We start from the raw sequence: 24,094 nt of genomic DNA, 5'->3' as shown, positions 1-24,094 counted from the left end.
GAAGATTCTCACTGAAGTTTGATTGTTGCATTTCCCTGTTGCAGTCTTTAGTGATTTGATTTATTGGAAACAGGCATGTTTTTTAGGTTTTTTTCCTCCTCTCTCTTAATAGGTGTTAGGCCGCAAAAGCGAACTCCTTTACCTAGGCCATGATTATATAATGAATGGCATTGTAATCAACATAGACCCAATAGAGTTGTCCTCTGTGCCCTTAAACATTGAACAAAAACCATTATTGCCCTAGATTTCTTAACACTTACATCTATGTTGTAAGGTATTGAGAAGGCAGAAATAAACTGCAGAGAGCCCTAAACAGTTATCATAAGAACTTAAGAAATGGTTTACAGTGTCAGGGTAGTATTTCACGTAGCCAAATACCCTATATCAAATAGCAGCAGTAGGAGGTGCTCCTTAGAGAGGCCTTGTGAACCTGGCCGCTGCTGCTTCTCCATTCCCCTCATGCTCCCCAAGTATCAAAAATCATGGGATCAGAAAAGTTAGAGAGTACCCCCATACCAATTCATTTTAATGGCTGTGTTGTCCATGAATTAGCCCAGCTCATGTTGATGCTATGTGCCTCCGCAGCCTTCTGTAGCTGAAGATTCTGAAGTTCATTTCCCACTATGTAGAAAAAAGTAGCTTAAACTGATCTATTGCTAGCTTTGAGGGCTTCCCCCTAGTACAGAGTTGTATGACTGGTGAACAACTGTTCTGCATACAGTTTATCCACTCTGACTTCATAAATCTTGATGAAATTGCCCTGTCCCCTTCCCTTCTCTGAAGTGGAGAGTGCCAGTTTAGTCTCTCCTCATAAATCAGGTGCCCCCTGGTCACTTCTGTTGCCCTTCTCTGCAGCTCCTCCAAACTCCTTATGCTGCGGAGACCACACAGTAGTGCTCACTGAGCACTGAGTAGTGCTGCTGCTGCACACTGAGCCGCTGACTTGGAGAACTGTGAATGATGATTTCAGGATTTCTTTCTGGGTAGTAACCACCAGTTCCTCATTCAGCAATATGCTGACAGTTTAGATTATTTTTTCCTGAGATGCATTCCCTTTTAATTGTCTATGCCGAAGCTAATTTGCCATCTTTTTCCACTCATTCAGTTTGGCAAGGTCCTTCTGGAGTTCCTCATAATTGATGTGACATTTAACTGCCTGGCTTTATATTATCTGCAAACTTGGAGATTTTTACTGCATGCTTTCTTTTTCTTTTCTGTATATGTTTTTGCAGCTTTAAAGCTGGTTTGAGATTCTGATATGGAGGCTTTAAAATGCCTGACTGTTCATGTTAAAATAGTAGTAACTTTTTCTATTTTTATTATGGGGGGGGGGTGTATATATATATATATATAAAATGTATATATGTGTGTGTGTGTATATACTTGTATTCTGAATATGACTATTTCTTCTGTAGTTTCTGTTGTATAGTAATTCTAGATTATGAATAGTGTCCTATCCCTTTTTAAATATCTCCCAAATTAACAAAAATGAAACTTGCAGCTGTAGCTCTTTGGGTAAAAATATATTCAGTTCTGCAAAAACATTTATTCCTTACAAATCTGAATTGTCTTGCAGGTTCCTCCTGGGGGTAACAGGAGTCAATATGAAGAGATTGATATTCCTGTGGCTCTGCTCAGCTACACTGATATGTTAGATATTGGCAAGGTAAATTCAGTAATAAGTGTTCTAATTCATACCATCCCAAATAGGTAATTGCTCAGGAGTGTATCTGACATGCATCTTAGGAGCTTTAAATGTCGAGAGTTGTACTCATGAAGATTGCATTATTGTAATAATATTTGTTTAACAGTTAGTGTCCTGAACAAAATACTAATTTCTTGGGAATTCATTTCTGCATCTTCAGAATAAAATCAAAATGAATGCTACTGCCAGAAATAAATACCACGAATAGCAGAGGCATCTACTTGCTCTGAAATATTTGTAATAAAGTTTGATTTTGAGGTTGCTTAGTAAAAACTAAATAACTGAACCCTTACTAAGGAATTTTTCTGGAAATGTCATGCTAATTGCATAAAAGTGTCAGAAATAATTTGTGTCCCGTATGTCTCTTTCCTTTTTGTGATATTTATACTAAGAAAAGTAGTACTGAAAACAAAATTGAGAGATTTGAAGAGCAATTTGGTTTTATTTAAGTCTGATCACTGAGTTCATAACTTGTGCTTGTCTCCGCAGAGTTTCGGCAGGTCGGTGAAGGGAGCATTGTATGCACCAAATGAGCCTGTGTTAGACTACAACATGGTGATTATATTTGTCATGGCCGTGGGGACTGTTGCAATTGGAGGCTACTGGGCAGGAAGCAGAGATGTGAAAAAGTGAGTAATTAGATTGCAGTATATCAATTTTCTTACTGTATTTTTCACAGGGGAAAAAGAAATAAGTGGCAGTGTTAGCAAAGAAACTTGATAGCTCTGCTCATGAGGAGGCCTGTATAACCAGAATGGGAGAATGCTGATGTGACATACCTGAGAGGCCTTGTGTTGGCTTTGTCACTGCATAGAATTATTACAGTGTATTTTGCATGTGGCTTATTCTAGTGTTTTACCTTTTCAACAAGTTAAATGTTTTTAAAAAGCTCAAAAGGAAAGTTGGACAGGAATAAGCTTCTGATCTGGGCTTTTGTAAAGACTCCCCTTTAAAGTCCTTTTCTAAAAATCATAGAAACCGTTTTTACTGGTATAGTGTATTTAGATGACTAGATGGCTAAGAGCAAGAAATAAAACATTTAAAATATGTTGATATCACAGGTAGCAGAGTATCTTTTACTGTTGTCATACTATGTTTATTGTGAATATTTTCTTGAAATTTTGTGCTTTCCTTTTGCAAGTAAGGGGGAAAAGGAGATCTGTGACATACCTATTTCTGACATTTACTGTATACACAGTTTGACTTAAGTTGCTTCTGTCTTCAGGAGAAATCCTAATTTCTGCAGTGATTAGCAGGATTCTGCTCAGAGTTGTTAGTAAATGAAAAATAGTGCTCTTGATAAATTAACACAGCAGCTATTTTATGCATCACATTGAATCTGCTATTCATATACCTGCGTAGACATGTGAAGCTTCGCTGACTAGAGTGGGAATCTATGCAGTGGCAATCCATTACTGTGGTGTCATATTTTCCAACTGCATGTAGTTGTCACTGAAGATACAGAGCCCTTGCATATGTTGTTGCAGCAGTGGTCTGATTATATCTATGTTACTCTTTCAGACGATACATGAAGCACAAACGTGATGATGGGGCAGAGAAACACGATGATGAAACTGTTGATGTGACTCCAATAATGATCTGTGTATTTGTAGTGATGTGCTGCTCAATGCTGGTCCTCCTTTATTTCTTCTATGACCACTTAGGTACCCTTAAAGTTATTTCTATTGAAAAGACTTCAATACCACTAGGCTGTCATCGCTTAAAGAGCCTTTCTACTGTGAAAATGATTATGAATGGCTGTCTTCTGCTCTGTTTCTTCATGCCAATATGATTTAAAACCATGCAAAAAGACTGCTGGCTAGGTCTTTATACCTTGTTTTAGTGAGGTTGGAATAGGTGAACACAGAGCTTCTTTCAAACATTAAAACCTATTAAGTAGATGTAATCTTAATGTCTTAGACTTCTGTTTTTGTCCAAGCTTTTATTCAAACCTCTACTCTTGTTTGTATTGTTAATTAATTTAAGGCATTAAAATATGGAAAGCAGCTTTTTAAATGTGCATGTTTCTACTCATTACTCTTTTAACTAATTGATTGAGGAAAAAACATGAGAGCTTAAGACACTGAAATTTCCATCCTCATTTTTTTGAGGAACATAGTTTTGTCTGTTATTAAAAACAAATGAAAGATGTATCCCATCTGTGTTAATCCATTTTGTTACTGAGTGATTTGAACAGACTTCCTTTTAACAATGAGACTTTAAGCCTTGTTTCCCATGTCAGGCTTTGTGGTTCTGTTTTATTCAGCTGGGACTTGAAAAGAAGTCTCTCTTATCTTATACTACTTGCACTTACTACTTTTTCTTTCTCAGTCTATGTTATCATAGGTATATTCTGCCTGGCTGCCTCAATTGGTCTTTACAGTTGTCTGTCCCCCTTTGTAAGAAGATTCCCATTGGGAAAATGCAGGTATGTGGCAATTTCCACATTTTATTAAGCAAAATCATCTTCTGTCAAGTCTTTAAAATTTTGGATAGGTGGTAGATTCACCAGCTTCATACTTCAGAATGGAAGATCTACAGTTGACTGTGCCTTTATTTATGTTTGGTTGGTGTGTTTCATTTTCAGAATCCCAGACAACAACTTGCCTTATTTTCACAAGCGTCCACAGGTCCGGATGCTGCTATTGGCAGTATTTTGTATCTCTGTCAGCGTAGTCTGGGGAATCTTCAGGAACGAAGATCAGTAAGTGTATATTTACCTTTCTGTGCTAGAAGATTGCAATATGCCTTATGATACCTCTGCCCTATGGTATAAATTAATGACTTTCTCAGTTACCTAAACTTACCCAGAATTTAGGAGGGACGGGAAATAGACTAGAAATTTAGACACATACATAGAAGTACTGCCTCTGCAAGGCACAGCATCTGTCTTGTTGGCTTAAGTTTCAGAAAACTATCTGTTATTAAGCCTGAATTTTTGTGAGTACCACTCCATATTGTGACCACTGTGGCTTAAGGCAGCCTTTCATTAATAAAGAATTCAATAATTTGCAAATCTATACTAGACCTTTTATGCTACTGTTTATTGTTCAATGGCAATATTTTACACTGGATGGTTCTCATCCAGTTTATTCACCTGAAATATTGTTGGATGATTGCCAGATATTACATTCTTTTTTACAGTTTAAATGTTCTTTATCATTACACAACACCATTTGTATTGTTACTATCTATTAAGAACTGATGCAGGTTTGAATCTGTTTATGAATTGTGGCAGATTGTGTTTTTAAGAAAAAAAAAACTCTATTACTGTATTACCACTAGTTTAACCAAAATGAACTGAAAGGAGACTTAAAAATCAAAGATGTAAGTAATAACTTGCATATGGCTGTAGTTACTTAAGTTAAGTTCGTAAAGACTTAAATGACAATAAACCAACACTTTATAGTTACAGTTGTTTTCAGCTCAGATTTTTCATAGAAGGTGAAACACTCTAAACATGGATCTTCTTTTTTTAATTTCAATCAGCCACTTTTTCCTTTGGACATGAGTTGAGAGAGGAGCCTTCCATCTCTCCATTCAGTCTCAAAATTCAGCTGAGGATGAAAAGAAAAAAGGAAAACTATTTTCTTTCTTTAGGTGGGCCTGGATTCTACAAGATGCTTTAGGAATTGCTTTCTGTCTTTACATGTTGAAAACAATTCGCCTGCCTACGTTTAAGGTATGGAAGTTATATAGCTGAAAAAGAGAAGGTTTGCCTGTGTATGGGTGAACAGTGGAGTTGCTTATAATGGCATATATTAGTTTGGAAGTGTGCTTCCATTCATATATGACTTGGAAAAGTGAAGTAGCAAATATAATGTAGACCAACATGATTAAGTGGTGCGTAATTGTTTTGCATGGTGCTAGGTAACATACAGCTCTGTAGAGTTGACTACTAATAAGTCACTTCAACTAAAAGTATTTTTGATGTGCTATAAATCCAAAGATTTGAGATTGTCTGCTTACACAGGCAGGGAGTAGAGAATTGAGAACAAAATGACCTGGTATCATCTTCAGCAGCAATATAATATTCCTCCTGGCTTTGGTGATCCTTTAGCTGTCCAGTTCACTGAATATGGAGCTTAATAAGGAAGAAGGGTTAATCCAGTATATGTTTTTGTTTAATGTGACAAAAAGCTTTCCTGAAAAAAGCCTCTCTGAGCAAAACAGCTTTTAACATTTTTTTAATATTGATTAAAAGTTTCTGCAATCCTTAATAAGATTTTTCTCTAATGATTGATTTCACCTTGTCACTAAAATTATTTGCTCTATTTCTGGTCTAAATTTGCATAGCTTAAACCTCCTAGTTTTGCTTGAATGATAATAGTCCAATTTCTGTTGCCCTTCTTAATATTGTCGGCTATGTGTTTCCAGTCCTTTAGTCATGCTCACTTCTTTATCTGGTTCATCGGCATCCTTCCTAAATTCTACACATTGCAACATAGACATTGAACCATGCCAAATACAGAGTTGACTTAACCCCTTTTTTGGTATATCCGTGAATCACCTTAGCAGTCACACTTGTATGTGCAATGTTAGTTGACGTTCTATTATAAACATGACTCTTCCTCATAAGTATGATTTTTTTTTTCCTAACCCATCTTGTTAGTACAGCTACTGTTTTTTTTCTCAGGTGGTACCTTAGATATTTCAGTTGTATTAAAACTTCCTCTTTGCTTCTAATTGGTTTGCATGTAACATACAGCGACTTTGTACCAATGACCGTGTGTATTATTCAGTGATGAATTTTAGGTCTTTGATTAAGAACATCATGAACTGTATTATGTAGATTTTATTAAACATGATTGCTTCATGTAGATTTGCTGTTTGCTTGGAGATCTGTCACTTGTCACTTTTTTAAATAAATCTCAATATCCATTCTGCTGCAGATTTAAATTTGAGTAGACAGACTCCTCCCCCACACACACTTTTTTAATTTGGCACAGTGTTGACAGAACATTCTGGCTTTTTTTTCCTCAAGTCTTCCAGAACTTATTCAACAGTCCATGATAAAAATCAATACCAGTGGCTTCATTGTTCCTCACGCATCTCTTAAAATTCTGTTCCAAGTTGTCTTCACCTATAGATTTGCTTTCCTGAACAGGTTGGCCAAAATTAATGCAGATACTGTTTCAAGCTATATTAGCATCCAATGGAGAAAAGGCAGAACTCTTCAACGATTGCTAACAGATTGAAATGGCACCAATTTCAGGTTTTGCAGGATAAGGAATTTGGGGGACTAATGCATAACTTTTTGCCTGAGGATTTTTTTCCTTTTATATGTTGTATACAAGGCCAGATGCTTCCATCAAAAATCTGTAGGAGTTAAGGAAAATATATGGGTGACTTGTATAATCCTTGCTAACTTTTGATTTGATTACTCTGAAGTTGCTAATTCTTCTTTGCCGTTTGCTAACGCATAGTATGTGAATACCCACCAAGGATTTTGTCTCTCTCTTCAGGGTTGTACCTTGCTCCTCCTGGTTCTTTTTGTGTACGATGTGTTTTTTGTATTTATCACACCTTTTCTAACAAAGGTAAGTAAAGTGCTTCTCTAGTGCTGCTGCTCCTAGAGCCACCCGTTTCTCTGTGTTTTCCTAAATGAACCTAGACCTGCTGGCTGAAGTGCTGGTTTACAATTTCCTCTCTTTTCTTTAGACTGGGGAGAGTATAATGGTGGAGGTGGCTGCAGGCCCGTCTGATTCTGCCACTCATGAAAAGGTACTGTACGTAGCCTGAAAATACGAGACAAACTCCCAGCTATTAAGTTTTCAACTACTCTAAAGTTCAAAGACTGCAAAGAGCTGAAATGGAGACATCAGTCTGAAAAGAATTTTGTGTGGAAATATAAAGTGCTCCTGAGCTCTTTAGAAATCCATAGCAAAAGCAGGGGGGCAACAAATTTTAATGGTTCATCATAATAGCTTTGCTTTTCCTTGATTTATAAGGATTTCAATGCAAGGAAGCTGGTTAGCTTAGTTTCACAAAAATATATGAACACATTGTGAATATAACTAATTGCTAATAAAGTGTATCCATTTTTACCTGAAGAGATTAAAATTATGTGATTGGTGTATCTCTTGCCCCTCCCTTATTTTGATAATTGCTTTATGAAAAGCTGAGGCTAGGCAGAGGAGAAACCCAAATTGGAGGCATTGGAAAGAAAACAGACACCAGCATTCAGCAGCTCTGTATTCTGTTTGATGAGAGGCAGTATGTGCAGAGCTGTAGAACATGATGTGTCGGACTCAGCAGGGTAAGGGAAGGGGGAAGTAGGTAAGGTGTAGGAGTTACTGAGATACAAAGTGTGAAATGAATAAGAAATGAATTGGTGAGAAGCCTGGTTTTGTTAATTTAAGTTTAGGTCTCTTTTTGAGCAATGAATATACTACTGTCACATGGGAATTAACAGTAAAGAAAACAGCTGTCTGCAGAAGGAACTAAGAGTAGATCATCCATGCTATTTTCTTACACTGTTATGTTTTGTACCCCTTTAGTTTTTTGTATGTTCCAGTTTTATACACAGAAGAAATTGTGAAGAGTAGTAGTTATAGCATAAGTAGATACAACTGTTGTGGTTATAGCATAAGCAAAAAAGAAAACTGAAGTTTCTTTAATGTACTGTATTTAAAAAAAAGAAAAATGCTTGCACTGAGCCTTGCCCCAGCTTTTGTCAGAATTGCAACTTATATAGTACGTAGGAACATCGGTTGTTATAAAACACTTGGAAAAAATATGGAAAATGAGTGACTTAAATACCAGCCTTCACTTTTTTGAGACTTTAAATGCAACTAGGAGAACCAAATATAAATGGACACTTCTTACACATTTGTCAGTTTACCAGAATAGTTTATTTGCTAGAGTTGAAGAGTTGTTGATGTGTGCAGCCCATCATGTGTGAGGACTCTGAAATTAATATAGAGTGTTTTGAGATGTTTGCCATGCTGAGGGTTGTCTTAGCCATTTGGTTTTATTTACATTCATTCATTGCTTACATCTTAAATATTTTTTGTTAGTTGTCGGTAATATTAATGAAAGCTCTCAGATATATATAATGAACTATGATGTGAAAAAGATGTTTCCTCTGTTTGTAGTCTGCAGTTCCAATGCAACAAGTTTTAGCAGATGTTGGTAATATATAGAGAAAACATTCACAAAGTATGTCTCTTTTATTTGCAAGCTCCCGATGGTCCTGAAGGTTCCAAGACTGAACTCCTCACCCTTGGCTCTTTGTGATAGGCCTTTTTCTCTCCTAGGATTTGGAGACATTTTAGTTCCAGGTATTTCTTAGTCTGTTTAGAATTTTTCTTGTTGCACATGTGGGTGTTAGTTTGTTCCCCTTTTACTCCCATTTCAATTGGGAAATTTGATTTGGCTTGAATAAACCTGATATATTAAGTAAACCTTTTATGTTCCTTCTTTTCTCTGCACTGCTTGTCTTTAAATTCACGTTAATGTGGCTAAGTTTCATGTGCAGAGAGATCAAGAAATGCAGATAAACTGAAGAGTTGATTTAGCAGTTGTTTTATATACATATATTTACGTATTTTAATACTATGTGGCGGTCAAGGTTATATTTTTTGTTGTTCACAGAACATCCAGTGTTTTTACCATACCTTCTCTCAAATTTGACATCAGACAGTATTTAGAAGTATGCCCAGCACCATTGCAGTCAAAAACAGCTTTGGCTTTCAAATTTCTTCCAGAAATCTTTTTCTAACTTACTTGTTCTATTTGGGGAAACCCTGCTTGAGCTGGAGGGTGGGCTAGATCACCCGAGCTCTCTTCCAACCTCAGCCATTCTGTGATTCTGTGATTCTGTGAAGTCACCCCCCCACAGACCACAACCAAAAAAAAAAAAAAGGATTTACCAGGGATTAGAGTTCTTCAGGATGTGCTGCCCATTCATGCCATGACCTCCCGCTTGCTCTCCACCTCTCCCAGTGTTTCCCCAGGATCACTTTCTTCCAAGGTTCAAACCTGAGAGTGAACCAAATGTTACGTAAGCATGTGTGGAACATCAAGGAACTTAGATAGTCTGAGAGTAACAAAATTATCCAGGCTGTAGTGACTGAACATACACAACACTGTGCTTGTGGACAATTCATCTGGTAGCCCTCATTTATTGTGAATGCCTTATTTTTTATTAGCCATATAATCTTCTGTGGTATAATTGTCACCTTGTCGCTTTGGTTCCCCAGAATAATTCTTTGTTTCTGTTTTTCACAAAAATGAGTAAAATAAACATGGGTGTTTAATTAGGAGAAATTCTTAAGACTCATTTGCTTAATGTTTTCATATTACATCGAAGAGCCTATCAGGTCAGTTACGGATTGATAAAACATAAATCGGTAATATTTTCAGCTGCTCTGTATAAGAATGTATTAACTGATCTATAGTAGGCAGTCATAAGCTATAAATTACTACTGCCTTTCCTAGGAGGTGTAAGCGGTGAACCTACCATTCGTCTTAGTTTGAACATCGTATTTTTGTAGCTCTTGGGGATTGGATTGTCTTATCATGGATCTCCTTATTTATAGATGCTAATATTAGATTGCTTGTATTGTACTGGGCTTGTGTTATCATATAACAGTTATGTAGGATGTGCAGTCCTATAACACTGCTATAGTAGTTAAACACCAGAGTGCACAAAGTAGTGCTGGAAAAATCTTAAAGGTTCCTGGATAAATTGATATGTCTTTGTTTATGTTCATCTACGGATGGGTTGAAAAACTGTTGTAATTGTTCCTTGCTTTTGTAGGCTTACTGGTGGCCTATTGCCATAGATTTGATATTCAGGTGCAGTCCTCCAGAGTCTATTTTGTAGCCTGCACAATAGGTATGTATGACACTGACTCCTGAACACAACACCTAGAGGAATCGCTCCCTTTAAAAGCATACCGTAGATCTCATATTACACGGTTTGGTTTGATTCTTCTTCTCCTTTCATTATCAGACAGTGAAATAACTTGGAGAGGTTGACTCCCTGAGCTGTTTTGTCCAACATATAGATAAGGCTTGTTAGCATAGTTTATGTATCACCAGAAACCCTGCTTCATCTGCAATATCTTTATATAAGCTTAGCTACTCATTCTGATTTCCTGGTTCACAAATCCTTGAGTGTATTACATATGAAAGTTCAGGTTCAGGGGTATCTGACTTTGTTTTTAATTGTGTATTCTAAAAAAGCTGTGATTGACCTATGATATAACAAATCACATCATGATGGCTGTAATTTCTTCAGAATTACTACCATGTTGACTATTAATATGAAATTTGAGGCTTTTGTCAGATGTTTCTTTGTAAAATAGTTGTAATGATTTAAGAAGTTTTTAACTTGGTGGTGATAGTATAGGTAAAACTCTTACCAGTATAGTGAAACAGATTTAGAGAAGCCATATGGTCAATGACTATATTGCAGCTGTGGGATTTATGAACAGATGAACTGCAGCATCTTAAATCACTACAGTCTTCTCACAAGCAAATGTCTTGGAATTTGGGGGTTTAAGTCCCAATCAGGAGCTTCATTTGGGGTTCTGTCCTTTAAGGAATAAAAGCGGTAACCTAAAACTCCAGGTCAAATTCTAAAAACTAAAATAATTCCCTTGTAGGGCAGGGTGTTAAGGGCTTTGGAGACAGCAAACTTGGTCTTGCATGTGCATATCTGTAAGAGCTGATAACTTTCACTTTGACAGAGCATATAAAGTAACTGACTTCTGACATCATCACCTATTTCACTTTTTTTTAGTTTTATGCAGTAGTCCATAGAATCTATCATGGAAGAACTTTTAGAAAACTGCTTCAGAAATTCTTACAAGTAGCAGAGTTAAAGAAACTGTGATTTTTACACTTTTGTTTCAAGGTACAAAAACTTGAAATTATTTCATGTCAGAGGCTCTTGAACTCCTTCCTGTTATGATACTTTCAAACCATTTTTGCAGAAATTGATAGGAAAATGTCATATCAATGAAGAGTGCAGCAGTGCACTCTTGCAGCAATGCAAACTAACCACATACTAGGCTGTATTAGCAAGAGTGCAGCCAGCAGGTTGAGAGAAGTGATTATTCCCCTCTATCTAATAGGAGAAAGTTTCATTTATTTATTTTGCCTGTCTAAAACTGGTCAAGGTGATGAATTAAGCACACAGCAGATACTAGGCAGATCACATCGCTTTCACAACATATTATCAATAGACTGTAGTATGGCTGCTAAGCAAAGTAGTATTCCAAACTTATATCGCACGTATAATGTTTGTGTTTGAAGACGCTTGGAAAAGTTCTGGAAGTGGTGTTTTACCTATTACTTGAAAAAAGTTGCTGTTAAAATGCTTGTCTAGCTAATTATTTAACTGTTCTTAGCTCAGCTGTAACTGAAGAACACTTCTTGCTGGTTTTGTTTCCTTCTAGCCTATGGCATAGGTCTTCTTGTGACCTTCGTAGCCTTGGCATTGATGCAGATGGGTCAGCCAGCTCTCCTCTACTTGGTGCCCTGTACGCTTATCACAAGCTTTGCTGTGGCTCTTTGGAGAAAGGAGCTTGCAATGTTCTGGACGGGCAGCGGCTTTGCGGTGAATACCAGTTTGATATGAGTGTCTTCAAGAAATACTAATATTATAAAACCTAACTAGAATTAAAGTTGAGTAAAATATTGTGGTATTATCCAACAGCAACAAAGAATTTTGTTTTGCTTGACTGAATGTTTCCTTTTTAATTTCTTTTGTTGACCTTGGTAATGTTTTAATTTTTCTTTAATGTTTATGGCCACTTAAACTGACTAGTGAAAAGTAAATTAGTTCTTGTGTATCCATCTTAATTGTGCTCTAATTTTACTTGTTTGATCTTTGAAAATACGATTATTTTTATTATTGCAGCAAGTAGCTCTTAAAATCTTCTCTTCGTATTTTTTTCATAGCCTAGTGCAAGATATTAAATTATCAGTTTGGTGCTTCATCTGTTACAAATGAAATTAATTTCATTAATTTTTATTATGATGCATATTAAATTTTTAAATGATTACTTGAATGAAGAAACTGGAGGTTCCCCCTGCAAGTGAGCATTATTTCATTATTCAATTATTTTTGATAAACTCGGTTCTCCAGGGGGAAGTTGTGGAGACTAGTTATTGAAAATATATTTGAGATCACCTAAAATGTGGTTAAAAAATGTTGTGAATGATAAAAGTTTACATGGTTTTAAAAAGTGATTAAATAAATCATTTAATAAACTAATCACTTTCTAGAAAAAAAAATCCTCTTATACTATGAAAAGCACAGCTAAGACAACTGTATGTATCTGGGTCCACTACTGGACTCTACTGATAGCAGAGATGACCGGCCTCTTATCTTCATCTTATATGACAGTTCTGATCACACCTGTACCTGGACACATAGTCGAATAAGCTTGCTGTTAACTTGAGTATGAGCTCAACTTCTAGCAGTTACTGTTTATACTGCTCTTGGTAGCAGTAATCGTTCCTCCTTCACATCGTCCTAATGATGATCTTTGATTTACAGAAAGACCTACCTCAGCCTCCCTTGGTGATAGCTCCTGTCAGCTGCCACGAGCTTCCCAAAGACGCCAACGTACCAGCCTCTCAACAAGACACAGAGCAAATGACTAATCCTACCCTCCACGTGGAGGAGCTGCACGACCCCACCTTGGCTGCGGAGGAGCTGGCCGATACCACCACAAAGACAGAGCAGCCAGAAACTTCTGTCTCACGGAGTGAGGAACCAGCCAGTCAGAACAAGGACGACTTTGAAAGCAAAAGCCTAAACCCAGAGCAAAACCAGCTGGAATAAATGATGTGATAGGAACCCCCTTTTCCCCTCACGGACATATCCACATAAAACCAGTGTGTATTTAGACTGGTTTAGTAGTGTTCACATTCATTGAAAAACCTCACTGGGAGTGATCATCAAATCCAACCAAGAATGTTCTGCCTCCAGCTTCGGTACAGCTATACACTCCAAACATCTTTCTAAAATATGGTGCTCTACAAGGGTTCTGATGTATGAATTTTGGTGATCATTTTATTAGTGGATGCCTTCTACTGTTCCAGTGTAATGATACTGGGGTAGTATTAAGAGTTTTTATTTACAGTACTCTGTGCTTGTGTAGCTCTTGTGCTGCTTTAGCATAGTGTAGGTGAACATGGAGGGAAAAGCATTGAATGAGTCTGCTACAATGCTAAGTTGAGAGAAACATGATACATTTTTAGCACTTTCCCTATCGTTGCGTTTTACTTTTCCCTACTTATCAAAGCCATTGATGCAAGGGAATGCTTTAGTATTAACTGACATTCAGGCAATGCAGAGAGCTGGTTACATTACCAGCCTCTGAGAGGACTTATATTACCATGGTGCATTAAATGCATCTCTTAATGTTTTTTTTGTCTTTGTTTTTACTTCCAGGTACCTGGGTTGGCTACTAGTCTAGTTTAAAAGGCAGGATGAATGGACCTACAGGAAGCGCTGTAAGCACTTGTATGAACTCTAGGGGCTGTCTCTGGAAAAAAAAATACAGTGTTTATTGCAAAACACAGCATAGTGGAATAAGTTTATTTTGAATGTTTGATGTTTAAAAAAAGAAAAAGAAATCCAAACAGATAAGAAAGCAAGTGGTAGCACTATACTCAGCTTAATAGGCAGTATTTTCCCTGGGCAAACTTTAAAGTAAAATGAAAAATGTTTGTGGGGTTTGGGAGTTTTTTTTAGCTTCTATTTATTCTTCTTTTAAGTAATATAGGTGTGATTTCTAATTCTGAAGAAAATAGTCTGGTGTCATCATTCTCCAGGGAGCATGTATGGTGCTATAGTCAGTTGTGATTTAGAGTTACTTGCCACTCAGTAACTAATAAGCTGCCTCAAATCATGTTTTGTCTTTGTCCCAAAAGTAGCCACAGTGAGGCCTGTCAGGTTCTGGAAAGAGGCTGTGATCTAGCCTGTTATTTTGTACCTTTTGCTACATGACATTATGAAGGACTAAATCTGTATACTTTTTAAACTCTTTCAGGTGCAGCTGTTGTACTTTATGTACCAGAAAATGTACAATTTTTTTTGTATGGCATGATTTTTTTATGCATCAACTTTGCTACACATAGAGGGATAATGAGATTTGCATATCACTTATTCCATTTAAGAATTTAGAACACTTGGCGTTATCAAAGATGTCAGTATCGTGTGCTTACACTGCATTCCCTTTAAAAAAAAAAAAAAAAAAAAAAAAACTTTGAATCTGAAATGGTCATAGAAATATTCTAGGATCCTAGAATATGATTCCAAACGCCATGCAAGAAATACTCTTTCTATGTATTCTGAGGGCCCAAAATGTGATTTTTACAAATGTATCACTTTAGTGTCATGATCTGAAGCAGTGATTTTAAGTTAAGCTCTAGTTGGCATGTTGAGTTGAATCCTGGAAGGTTCTCCTTTAATGTCTGTATGTTAAACTTATGTCGCTGTCTTTTGCTAGGCCTTCCAAAAGTTGTGCTGTATTTTCTTGGATGATAACTTTTCACTTTCTCTTCTGTTTCATGTTGGGTGGACAGCATTCTTTCTCTAGAATGTCTAAGGCTTTCTGTAAAACCACACTATGGATTCAGAATTTTACCAGCTTCTGCTTAAAGCTTTGAGCCCTCTCTGATAAGTTGATTTAATGGTGAGTTTCTTGAAAGGCTTCCCGAGTCCGAAGGCCTGCGGTGCATTTAATTGATAAATGAACCGAATGGATCATGGTGAATGGCAGTAGAGAGAGGTCCGTTTTTCAGTCTGCTCTTTAATGGACTACGTTACTTCTGCCGGGGGTAACATGAATCAGTTAATGCAAAGCAACAGAGACATTTTATTCAAAACTTCAGCCAGCTGGATTATGCCTTAATTTAAGCCACTGTATAAGTATGTATACTAAACATCTATTTAAAATAAGAAAATAAACCTATGTTTAAATGATGAACTTGACAAATAGCAGGAAAAAACATTTGGAGACTGACTCAAAGTTTTATGGGTTTTTTTGTCTTGACTGTCTTTCAGTCATAGTGCTATTGGGAATAGGTTTTTTTAATATACTTAAAAGCCAGTAGTTTCTTTTTGATGATTGTGAAGTACTAAGTTTTGTCATCATCTTGAAATATGCATTTTAACACTTGTTCTCATCTGATGTAATGTGTATCAGGAAACAGTTTATTTCTCAAGTTGTTTATAATTAAAATGGAAGAATTCAAAACACTGATTAACTTGCAAGCATTTAGCAGTCACTTTGCTCACATTGTATTTTAGATTGGTGTGCTTGGAGCATAAGCTTTACCTTATGTTTCTGAGTTTTCCATCTATTTTTTTAAGTGTGATTTTCACCAACTACAAAGATCAATGTGGAAAAAGCAATGGCTACTTAGTATGCTAGTGCAATACCTCCAGTTGAAGTATGTGAACTGAGTTATATACTTTGACTATTCCAGTACTGTACAAATCAGGTGACCCTAGTGCACCCATTTGGCTGCGACTGTTTGGACCCTGATCCTGCTCAGTTCAATCACTTCCATCAAAAAACAAGGCTGTGCTTTTTTGTTTTTCAGAAACCTCCCTGATCAGCTTAATGTAAAACCTAATGTTGTGTAGGAAAAGATGAAGAGATGCAGTTGATCATAATTTTATTTGGTGATTGCAGACATGTGTCCCACACCAAACTCACTTTAAAAGAAGTCTTTGAACGTTGATGCGCTTCTTGTTTACATCTTTCATATACTAAGTCTTTAGCTGACAATCTAAAGATTCAAGAATAAAGAATCTACTTCTGAAAACTTGTATGTGTTCAAGTAAAGCACTTGTAGTCCAAAAGGGGAAAAAAAAATGCTTTCTTTGGGCTATCACAGTAGTAATGGTCAGATTCTTTCCTGGTTCTGGAATTGCAAAATTGCAGTCAGTGTGTCAGCTCAAGTTGTTGGTTCTGACTGTGCTCTTGAAGGGTCGCACACATACAGCTGAAGGTAGAATGTAAACTGGAAGACTTTGACTAATGGTGACAAGTAAGAGAGTAGTACTCTAAATCCTCTTCTACTTTGTGGGATTCTTTTTTTTTTTCTAGTCACAAATGAAGAGCATTTTAAACAAAATACTTGGGGCGGGGGGGGAGAATATATCCTGCTTTTATTAATGGCAGTAAAAAAGAGCATATCCACATATGTAAGAATTAAACTTGTGAAAATACTTTGTTACATCTAAACTTAGATTCCAAAAGACACAGAAAATATGCAGCACGGTATCCTTTCCAAAAGAATTGTCCACATATCTAACAGAAATCTTCATTTAGATTACTGTTGGTTTAATTTTTTTTTTTTTTCAACTCTTATATAAACCATACCTAATCTCTTGGATTTTTTTAGCTGATGCCTTGATCTCAGATGATCATTCCAGACTTTCTTTCAGAAGCTCTTCTCTTCTTACAGTAGCCCTCAGTCTGTCTGTCCTCTCTTTTGCCTCGTGGTTGAGTAGTGGATGTATTTTTTCTTGCACTACACTGAATGTTTAGGATGTAAGGCCCAATAATATCTCTTTAATGAAAGCTTTAATGTTTATTAGTAAACAAAGTGGAACATTTTGTTTATGCTTGCATCATTTGCAATGTTATTTTTAGTATATTCCTGTGTAAATAAGCTGGCAGCAGTAATATGCAGCTATTGCATATTGACGTACTGATACCTTACAAATCACATTGGCACAAGAGTTTCAGATATAGACGTTCCTGCAGATCCAAGCTTTTGTACAAAGGTAGTGCCTTTTTCCATGACCAGTATAATCCCAGATGTTTTAAAATCTGTGTAAGGGCTACACATCCAGAAAAATGGGGACATTCTTAAAGTCTGGCAGAGAACAAAGTATGATCAGAGGTCTAGAAAACAGCAGCTGAAAGAAAAGATTAAGCTTTTAGGTATTTAATCTAGAGCATGGTTTTCCAGCTGGCCAACATGAAATGAAGCACAGAGTCATGCTAACAAATTCTTAGGCTTTTTTTGTTTAGGCTCTATGCCAACGCTGCTAAGAAGCATGGAGAGGGAGAGGATAAGAAAAAAAGTGAAGGTGACTCAGAGGAAGAGTGAGGAGACACCAACATGGTGAACAAGAATGGCGGCAGAAGAGCTTGCTCCAGATAGGTCTAAAACCACTAGTCCAAGGAGAAAACTTAGAGGGATGCAAGACAAACATCCTAAAATTTGAAAAACTACTGCAAATTGGAAGAAAAAAAGTTTTCTTTTCTATTAGGGATGGCATTAGAATTAATAGACTTAAATTACAGCAAGGGAATTTTAGGGCTGATGGTGGGAAAGTCTCTGTAAGAATGGCTAACCACTGGAGTAGATTGCCTAGGAAGCGATGAAACTTCCATCAGGGAATGTTTTAAAAAACAGCTAAGAGAGTTATTTCTCAGGATAGTGTTCTTATTCCTGCCCCGCAGCAGAGGCTGTAGATGTACTCTGAGGTTCTGTCTGTTCTAGCTTACCAAGTCAGGACAAGGGCACATGCTCAAGCACTGGCCCATGATCATCTGTAGTGTTTAACTGTTAAAAATGGTCCACAGAGTAACTCTAGTACAGGCCAGATAGCACTATGCCTGGACATGCAGATAGTATGGGGCAGGCCTATTTCCAGTGCACGATGTCACTGAGATCATCCTGTTCTGAGAGCAAAGGATTTAACCATATGGACATGAACCATGCTATGCCACTTGCATCAGGTGGCAGAGAACAAGCCCTGGCCTGCTTTTCCTGTACAGATGTAGCCTAAGGGTCAAGCTTGCTATGAGTCAATGCCATCATAGCCTGAACTTTTCCTTGCAGCAGTCAGTTTGTATCTTATGAGTGCTTTAATGGAGTTATGCAAGGCAGCATTTAAGAAAACAGCGTGGTTAACAATTCAGATCTTGTGTTACAAAGACCTTTCTCTGCTAATGTAAAGATAACGGTAAATCCTCTAGAAAGAAACCACATCAAAGCACATGTTGATTAGACCTGGTGCTCTTTTTACTGTGATAATATTTTTTTAATGTGTCTTTGATTGCATTGGATGTTTCTAGCACCCTGCAAGGTTTTCAGAACTGGATGGCCTTGTGAACTACCAGAGGCTTCCTTTGGCACTGGAACAAGAGAATTGTCTCTTCACTGATCCTCTATAGCTTATGCATTCATAACTTACATTATTCTGGGATGATCTTTCATCTTTGCATTTTCTTTCTCTGGTATTTCAAGCAAATGTTCAGATTAAGGGGAGGGAGGATGAGTTTCTGCCATCTGTATATTAGTAGCAGTTAACAATAGGTCTCATGTTTATGATATAGTAATCATTTATATCCATAATGAAATTCTTGAGAGCACCGTATTCTGTAGAGCATGCAGGAATGATCATAGGTGTGGTCAGCACTGATCTACCACTCTGAGCACTATAAAAATTATGTAGCCATGGATTGGTCCAGGGAAGGGTTTGATGATAAACAATGCCCGTAAATTTTATTTCCTCAAATCAGGAACTAGTACCTCTTGTACAGAGTCATCTATTATTTCAGGAATTAGTAGAAGACTTGGCTTGGTGTAATGCAGTAACTCAGGAGGTCCCTCTCAGTCCTGTTTTCCCAGCAGCTCTTGGGAATAGTGCTGTTCTTGGTCCAACAGGACCCAAGGATACCAAGTGCATGTGCTGCTTGGGATGATTTGGAGCTATGTTTCCCAGCTGAAGACAGCAATACAATTTATCACATTTATCATGATATCGTTCTGCATATTAGCATTTCCCCTCTTTGCCAAGTTTAGCTCCATGCAGCAAAACTTCATCCAGTTTTTAGTTTCAGGCTCTTGGAAAGCTTTGAGATGATTTGTAGGCTAGAAAATCTTGATTGATACCTATTTTCTGCTGACACACTCATGCTCTGTGTTGTGACTTTGGGTGTTTAATGTAAAAATATATTGGTTAGATGAAAATACGAAGAGATGTGGTAAATGAGCTAATCATAGCTTCTTAGACAATTAATGATTGGAGCTGGTACAGTGCCCTGCACTGCCAGATGAATAGCACCTAATAGTCAAATATTGCTGAAAGACTTCAGTACTGTAAGAGGAGGTGCTTGTCGGGAACAGCAGTGCCCTACCTGTGCAGTCAGTTTGTTGGTGCTTCTGGAAGACTAGCTCTTCAGCACTGTTGATTATACACAAGAGTCATAACTGAGATGGTTTCCATACAATAATCCTTTTCTTAATCAGAAATTTGTAAAGGATAAAAATACCCCTTTTCATCTTAAAGGTGTAGCTGTAGCCCAGAAAATGCTATAAAGTGGCCACTTCTCCATTGTGAAATCAAGCTTTAAATAGCTTCTATGCTAAGAAGATGATGTGACAGGAACACAATCCTTGACATGTGTTTTCTACAGCAAGAAACCAGTAGATTTTTTCTGGTTCTGCTCTGACTGAAGTTGGTCCAGTTAATGTTCAACAAAAATTTCATAACAGTGGTTCAGGTTTAGTTTGAAGAAAGAAAGATAATGGTTGAGATCATTCTGTTTTGGGTCAGACTCTTCTCTGTAGCTGATAGGGAATGCTTTAAAAAAAAAAAAAAAGTCACAGATATGGCCACTAACTAACTTGTGAGCAAGCCTGTGGGGGGAGATAGTTTCCCCCCTCCCCACCCCTTTCCCTTCTCCCAAACTGCCAGGTCATGGTTGTCTGCACGTGCTGGTGCACATCTCCTTGTCACTTGTCCTCTCTGGCAGGCTTTTAATTCTCAAACTTCCGTAGATCCAGCTCAAGCTTTGGGAGAGCAAAAGTCTCTTCTTCATAATGTGTTCTGGTGTTATCTGTTTCATAGTGCACTCCCAGAGCTACCTGCCAAGCCCACCGACACTGAAAAGAGTGCAGGTGGGTATCGGTCAGCATTGCCCAGCCTGACGGCTCGATCGCATTGCATTCGTTACGTGGGGGAGCTGCATTTCAACACTTCAGATGAATCTTTTTGATCCTAGAAGTCATACTTTGTATAAGCTCCACTACTTTCAGTCTGGCCACATATGAAAGCAAGAACACTTTTAAAGAAAAATACACATGGTCAGCTTGTTATTTTTAACCATGTTCCTTCAGATTCTTCATCCAGTCGGATGCTGGAGGAACTGGGGACCTAGTAACGTTTTTTCAAAGAGGACTAGCACGTTGCTCAGTGTTAGTGCTAGTTAACTAAAAGTAAACTAATGCTGCTTTGTATGTGGATCAGACGGGAGCTTGTAGGCTAAAATTTAGAGTAATATCAAGAGGATTTATGAGATGACAAGGAGATACGTATTTGTTTAATGCTTATATCTTGGATGCTTGATAGTAGCTGCTTTTAGGGAGATGACTTATTCCTGGGAGGTAGCCTAATCCTTTATAAGTAGAATTGTTTTAAATGTCTGATGTCTTTGTGGAAGGACTTTGTAGTAATGTTCAAGTAATAGTATATAAGCTAGTGTTATGAAGACTGCAAACTCTAAAGGTTAATTTTAGTGCTCAGGAATGCATACATCTAACTGCATATGTATTCGTGAGAAATAAAACCTTTAAACTCTTGTTTTATACTGTGTTGAGAAGTTTTGTTATAATCCAAAAGCAGTGGTACTTTTTTTTTTTTTTTTTGCTATTTTAAATCCTGCTATGCAGTTTGGCCCCTTAATTTAAAAAATAAAAAGAAGAAGAAGAAGAAGAAGAAGGAGCTAAGAGGGTTGGCCAGCATGGGAAGACCGTGGCATTAAAAACTCTGTTCAAGTATTTTTCCTGCACATTAAGTGCTACCGCCACATGTACTGAAACTGTGGAAATGCAGTGCAGGTGAGACCTAAAGAACCATGAATTTCACTTCTCTCAAAGATACAGTCATCAATAGGTGCATTTTGCTGTAGGTGTTAAGTATGCTGATAAAATGAATATCCTTCAGAATTTTATCTTGCGTTATCTCATATACCTTGTCATTAATCAGTTAATCGCACATGCTGTGCATTTTAGTTTCACAGTTTTAATTCACTGAATTAATTGCTGAATTTTAGACAGCTTTATGTGAATAAGGTAATTCTCTCCCTACTCAAGTGCAGACTGTAGAAGGTGCAATATTTGCTAGATGAATTCCAAAATTGGTGCATGGTATCTACAAGGATAGATAAATGAGTCTAATTTTGTGAGTGGTATCTATGATACAAGTAAGGTGGTTGTTTGTTTGCAAATTGTAATAAAGAACTAAACATTTCATGTTACTTATCTTTCTATGCTGACAATAGCATAGAGCTGCTGCAAAGACCAAGGGAAAGAAGTGTCTTTTCCAATTAGTAAAAGCCACTTCTGGTTTATAGTTCCAAAACTTTAGGTCTTAACTGTAATACTTGCCTCAGATCTTCAGTCTGGGTGTTTTTTTCTACCATGTGTCTATGTATCTCTTCATGATTTTGAAATCAGCCACTCCTTCTGGCTGAATTACAGCCTTGTATCTAATTGCACATTGTATCAGAATACATATTCTTATATATGTAAATGCATTGTAGTACATAGCATTTCCAGGGATCAAATGTAGCTTTGTTTCTTCCTTCCATGATGTAACACGGGACAAATTCAATGTCAAAATAATCAGTGGGGAAAAGGAATGTTAGGACAACAGGTGAGAACTACCCCAAGCGTTTTTGCAGAGTGAATTTTTTGTTTTCTGTGAAAAGATACAGTGAAAGAAAACGAACTTGAAAATGACTTGATTGTGTGCTGGTCCAACTGAAATTGCAGTGTTTTTTTCTGTTTTGCTTTTAAAGAACAATGCACTTTACTTTTCTTTAGCCTGCTTCCATTTACAAATGTAAACATTTTCTAAAACTGTAAAATAAAGATACTTAATTTTTGAACTGAATTCTACTATTTTGAATCCATTACATTTGAAGTCCATTTGTTTAGTTCATTTCATTCTTTGCTGTATAACGTTATAAAGCATCTTTTCAGATTTAAAAAATAGCTACTGTCGTGCTTACGTCTTGAGTTGGATTCCTCTCAAAATTCTTTAGGCCCTGAGTTGGATTCCTCTCAAAATTCTTTAAGCCCATCTGTGGCAGTTTCCAGTTTCTAGTTATATGCAAGACCAGATACCAAAAACATTGTTTCATATCCCTAGCAGTTTGCACAAATAATATCTGATCCCTCTTCTGATTCTACCCTTGATGTGGTTATCGCGCTAATACAACCACTTATGATTGATCAGTCACATATTGTACTGCTGCTGCTTGGGAAGGTGGTTACCAGCAGGCCCGTCTTTAAAAAAAATACATACTGAATTAGAAGGCAAGTGATGGATGCGCCTGAGAATGGAATGAATGAAAGCAGGTACCTTTCCCCTCCATATTGTTGTGTCTGGCTTTTTAGTATGTCCTGCAGTTCCCCTTTATGTATGCAATACATCTGAGAAGACAAAAATTGAGAAATTTCTTGTCTTACCTGGCTTTAAAAAAAATTGCAGCAAGACAAGCCTTTCTGTTCAGGCTGTTACTGGGGAATGAGGAGAAAGAGGGCTCAAAACCAGAAAGACTGGTTTTGGGTTAGATAAAAGAAAGTCAGTATCATAGCAAAGATTCAGTCTGACCACAAAGCTCATCCTAAGGCTTTTCTGCATTAGTTGAAACAGTAATTGGCATTCTAGATTTAGACATACATCTGTATAGTAGAATAGAAAGAGTTAGCCTATTGAACATCTTATTTAAATTACAGAGGAGACTCTGAACTGCTGTTCTGAATTCTTACAATACATCTGGCTCCTGGTTCTACTACCACTCCAGCACATGCATGAGCTGTTGATTATCTTAATTACTTTAAAAACATTTCGTAATTATCTTAAGTATGCACTAAAGGCCATTCTACGTGACCACTTCTGCTTCTGTAGGAACAGTTTCTGCTGACTATTTACGAGCCTCTTATCTACGTACAGTTTGCTCAGCTTTGCAGCAAGAACTGCTTAGGGCAGTCTCTGGAAGGAAGGGCCGGATTCCCACCCAGGATGCTGATGACCACGTTTAAGCAGAGGCATTTGTCTGTGCACAGCAGATGCTGCCTGAAGGGAGTCTTCGGGGCAGTCTGAAACTCCCACCTGGAGAGCTCCTGCCCCAATTGCTCAAATACCTTCTTGTGAAGATTGCTAAGAGTTCAGTCACGTAGCTTCAAGTCGGTTCTGTGTCTCACACCCGTCTATTATCTCATCTGTGCAGATAACTAGTGGGCAGTTACTGGACCACCCAGGAATTAATGACTTAAGTGCACTAGGCATACACACAAGGGCAGCCTTGATCCCCAGCTGCACCACTTGTAACTAAAAGACAGAGCTGAGTTTCCTACTTATAGCTCACTTAAGCTCCGTAGCTC

General features: G+C 37.3%; 1 protein-coding gene across 2 annotated transcripts in view; it reads left to right on the top strand.

Annotated features, from left to right (window-relative positions):
- SPPL2B (signal peptide peptidase like 2B) overlaps positions 1-22,598 on the top strand; it is a 33,642-nt gene extending 11,044 nt beyond the window's left edge. The window contains exons 4-15 of one of the 2 annotated variants that reach the window (XM_026105392.2): positions 1,577-1,666; positions 2,195-2,334; positions 3,227-3,369; positions 4,037-4,133; positions 4,293-4,409; positions 5,306-5,387; positions 7,171-7,245; positions 7,367-7,429; positions 8,889-8,988; positions 10,470-10,547; positions 12,115-12,275; positions 13,221-22,598. In XM_026105392.2, coding sequence (XP_025961177.1) covers positions 1,577-1,666; positions 2,195-2,334; positions 3,227-3,369; positions 4,037-4,133; positions 4,293-4,409; positions 5,306-5,387; positions 7,171-7,245; positions 7,367-7,429; positions 8,889-8,988; positions 10,470-10,547; positions 12,115-12,275; positions 13,221-13,508 — 1,434 coding nt within the window. In that variant the 3' untranslated portion in view covers positions 13,509-22,598. Of the gene's footprint in view, positions 1-1,576; positions 1,667-2,194; positions 2,335-3,226; positions 3,370-4,036; positions 4,134-4,292; positions 4,410-5,305; positions 5,388-7,170; positions 7,246-7,366; positions 7,430-8,888; positions 8,989-10,469; positions 10,548-12,114; positions 12,343-13,220 lie in introns of both variants that reach the window. The other variant, XM_026105393.2, reaches the window with a different exon arrangement.
- The last annotated feature ends 1,496 nt before the right edge of the window (positions 22,599-24,094 follow it).

This window comes from Dromaius novaehollandiae, chromosome 25 (assembly GCF_036370855.1).
Source record: "Dromaius novaehollandiae isolate bDroNov1 chromosome 25, bDroNov1.hap1, whole genome shotgun sequence".
Lineage (NCBI taxonomy): Eukaryota > Metazoa > Chordata > Aves > Casuariiformes > Dromaiidae > Dromaius > Dromaius novaehollandiae.
Note: the sequence above shows the minus strand (reverse complement) of the source record. Positions and strands in the feature narration are given on the sequence as shown.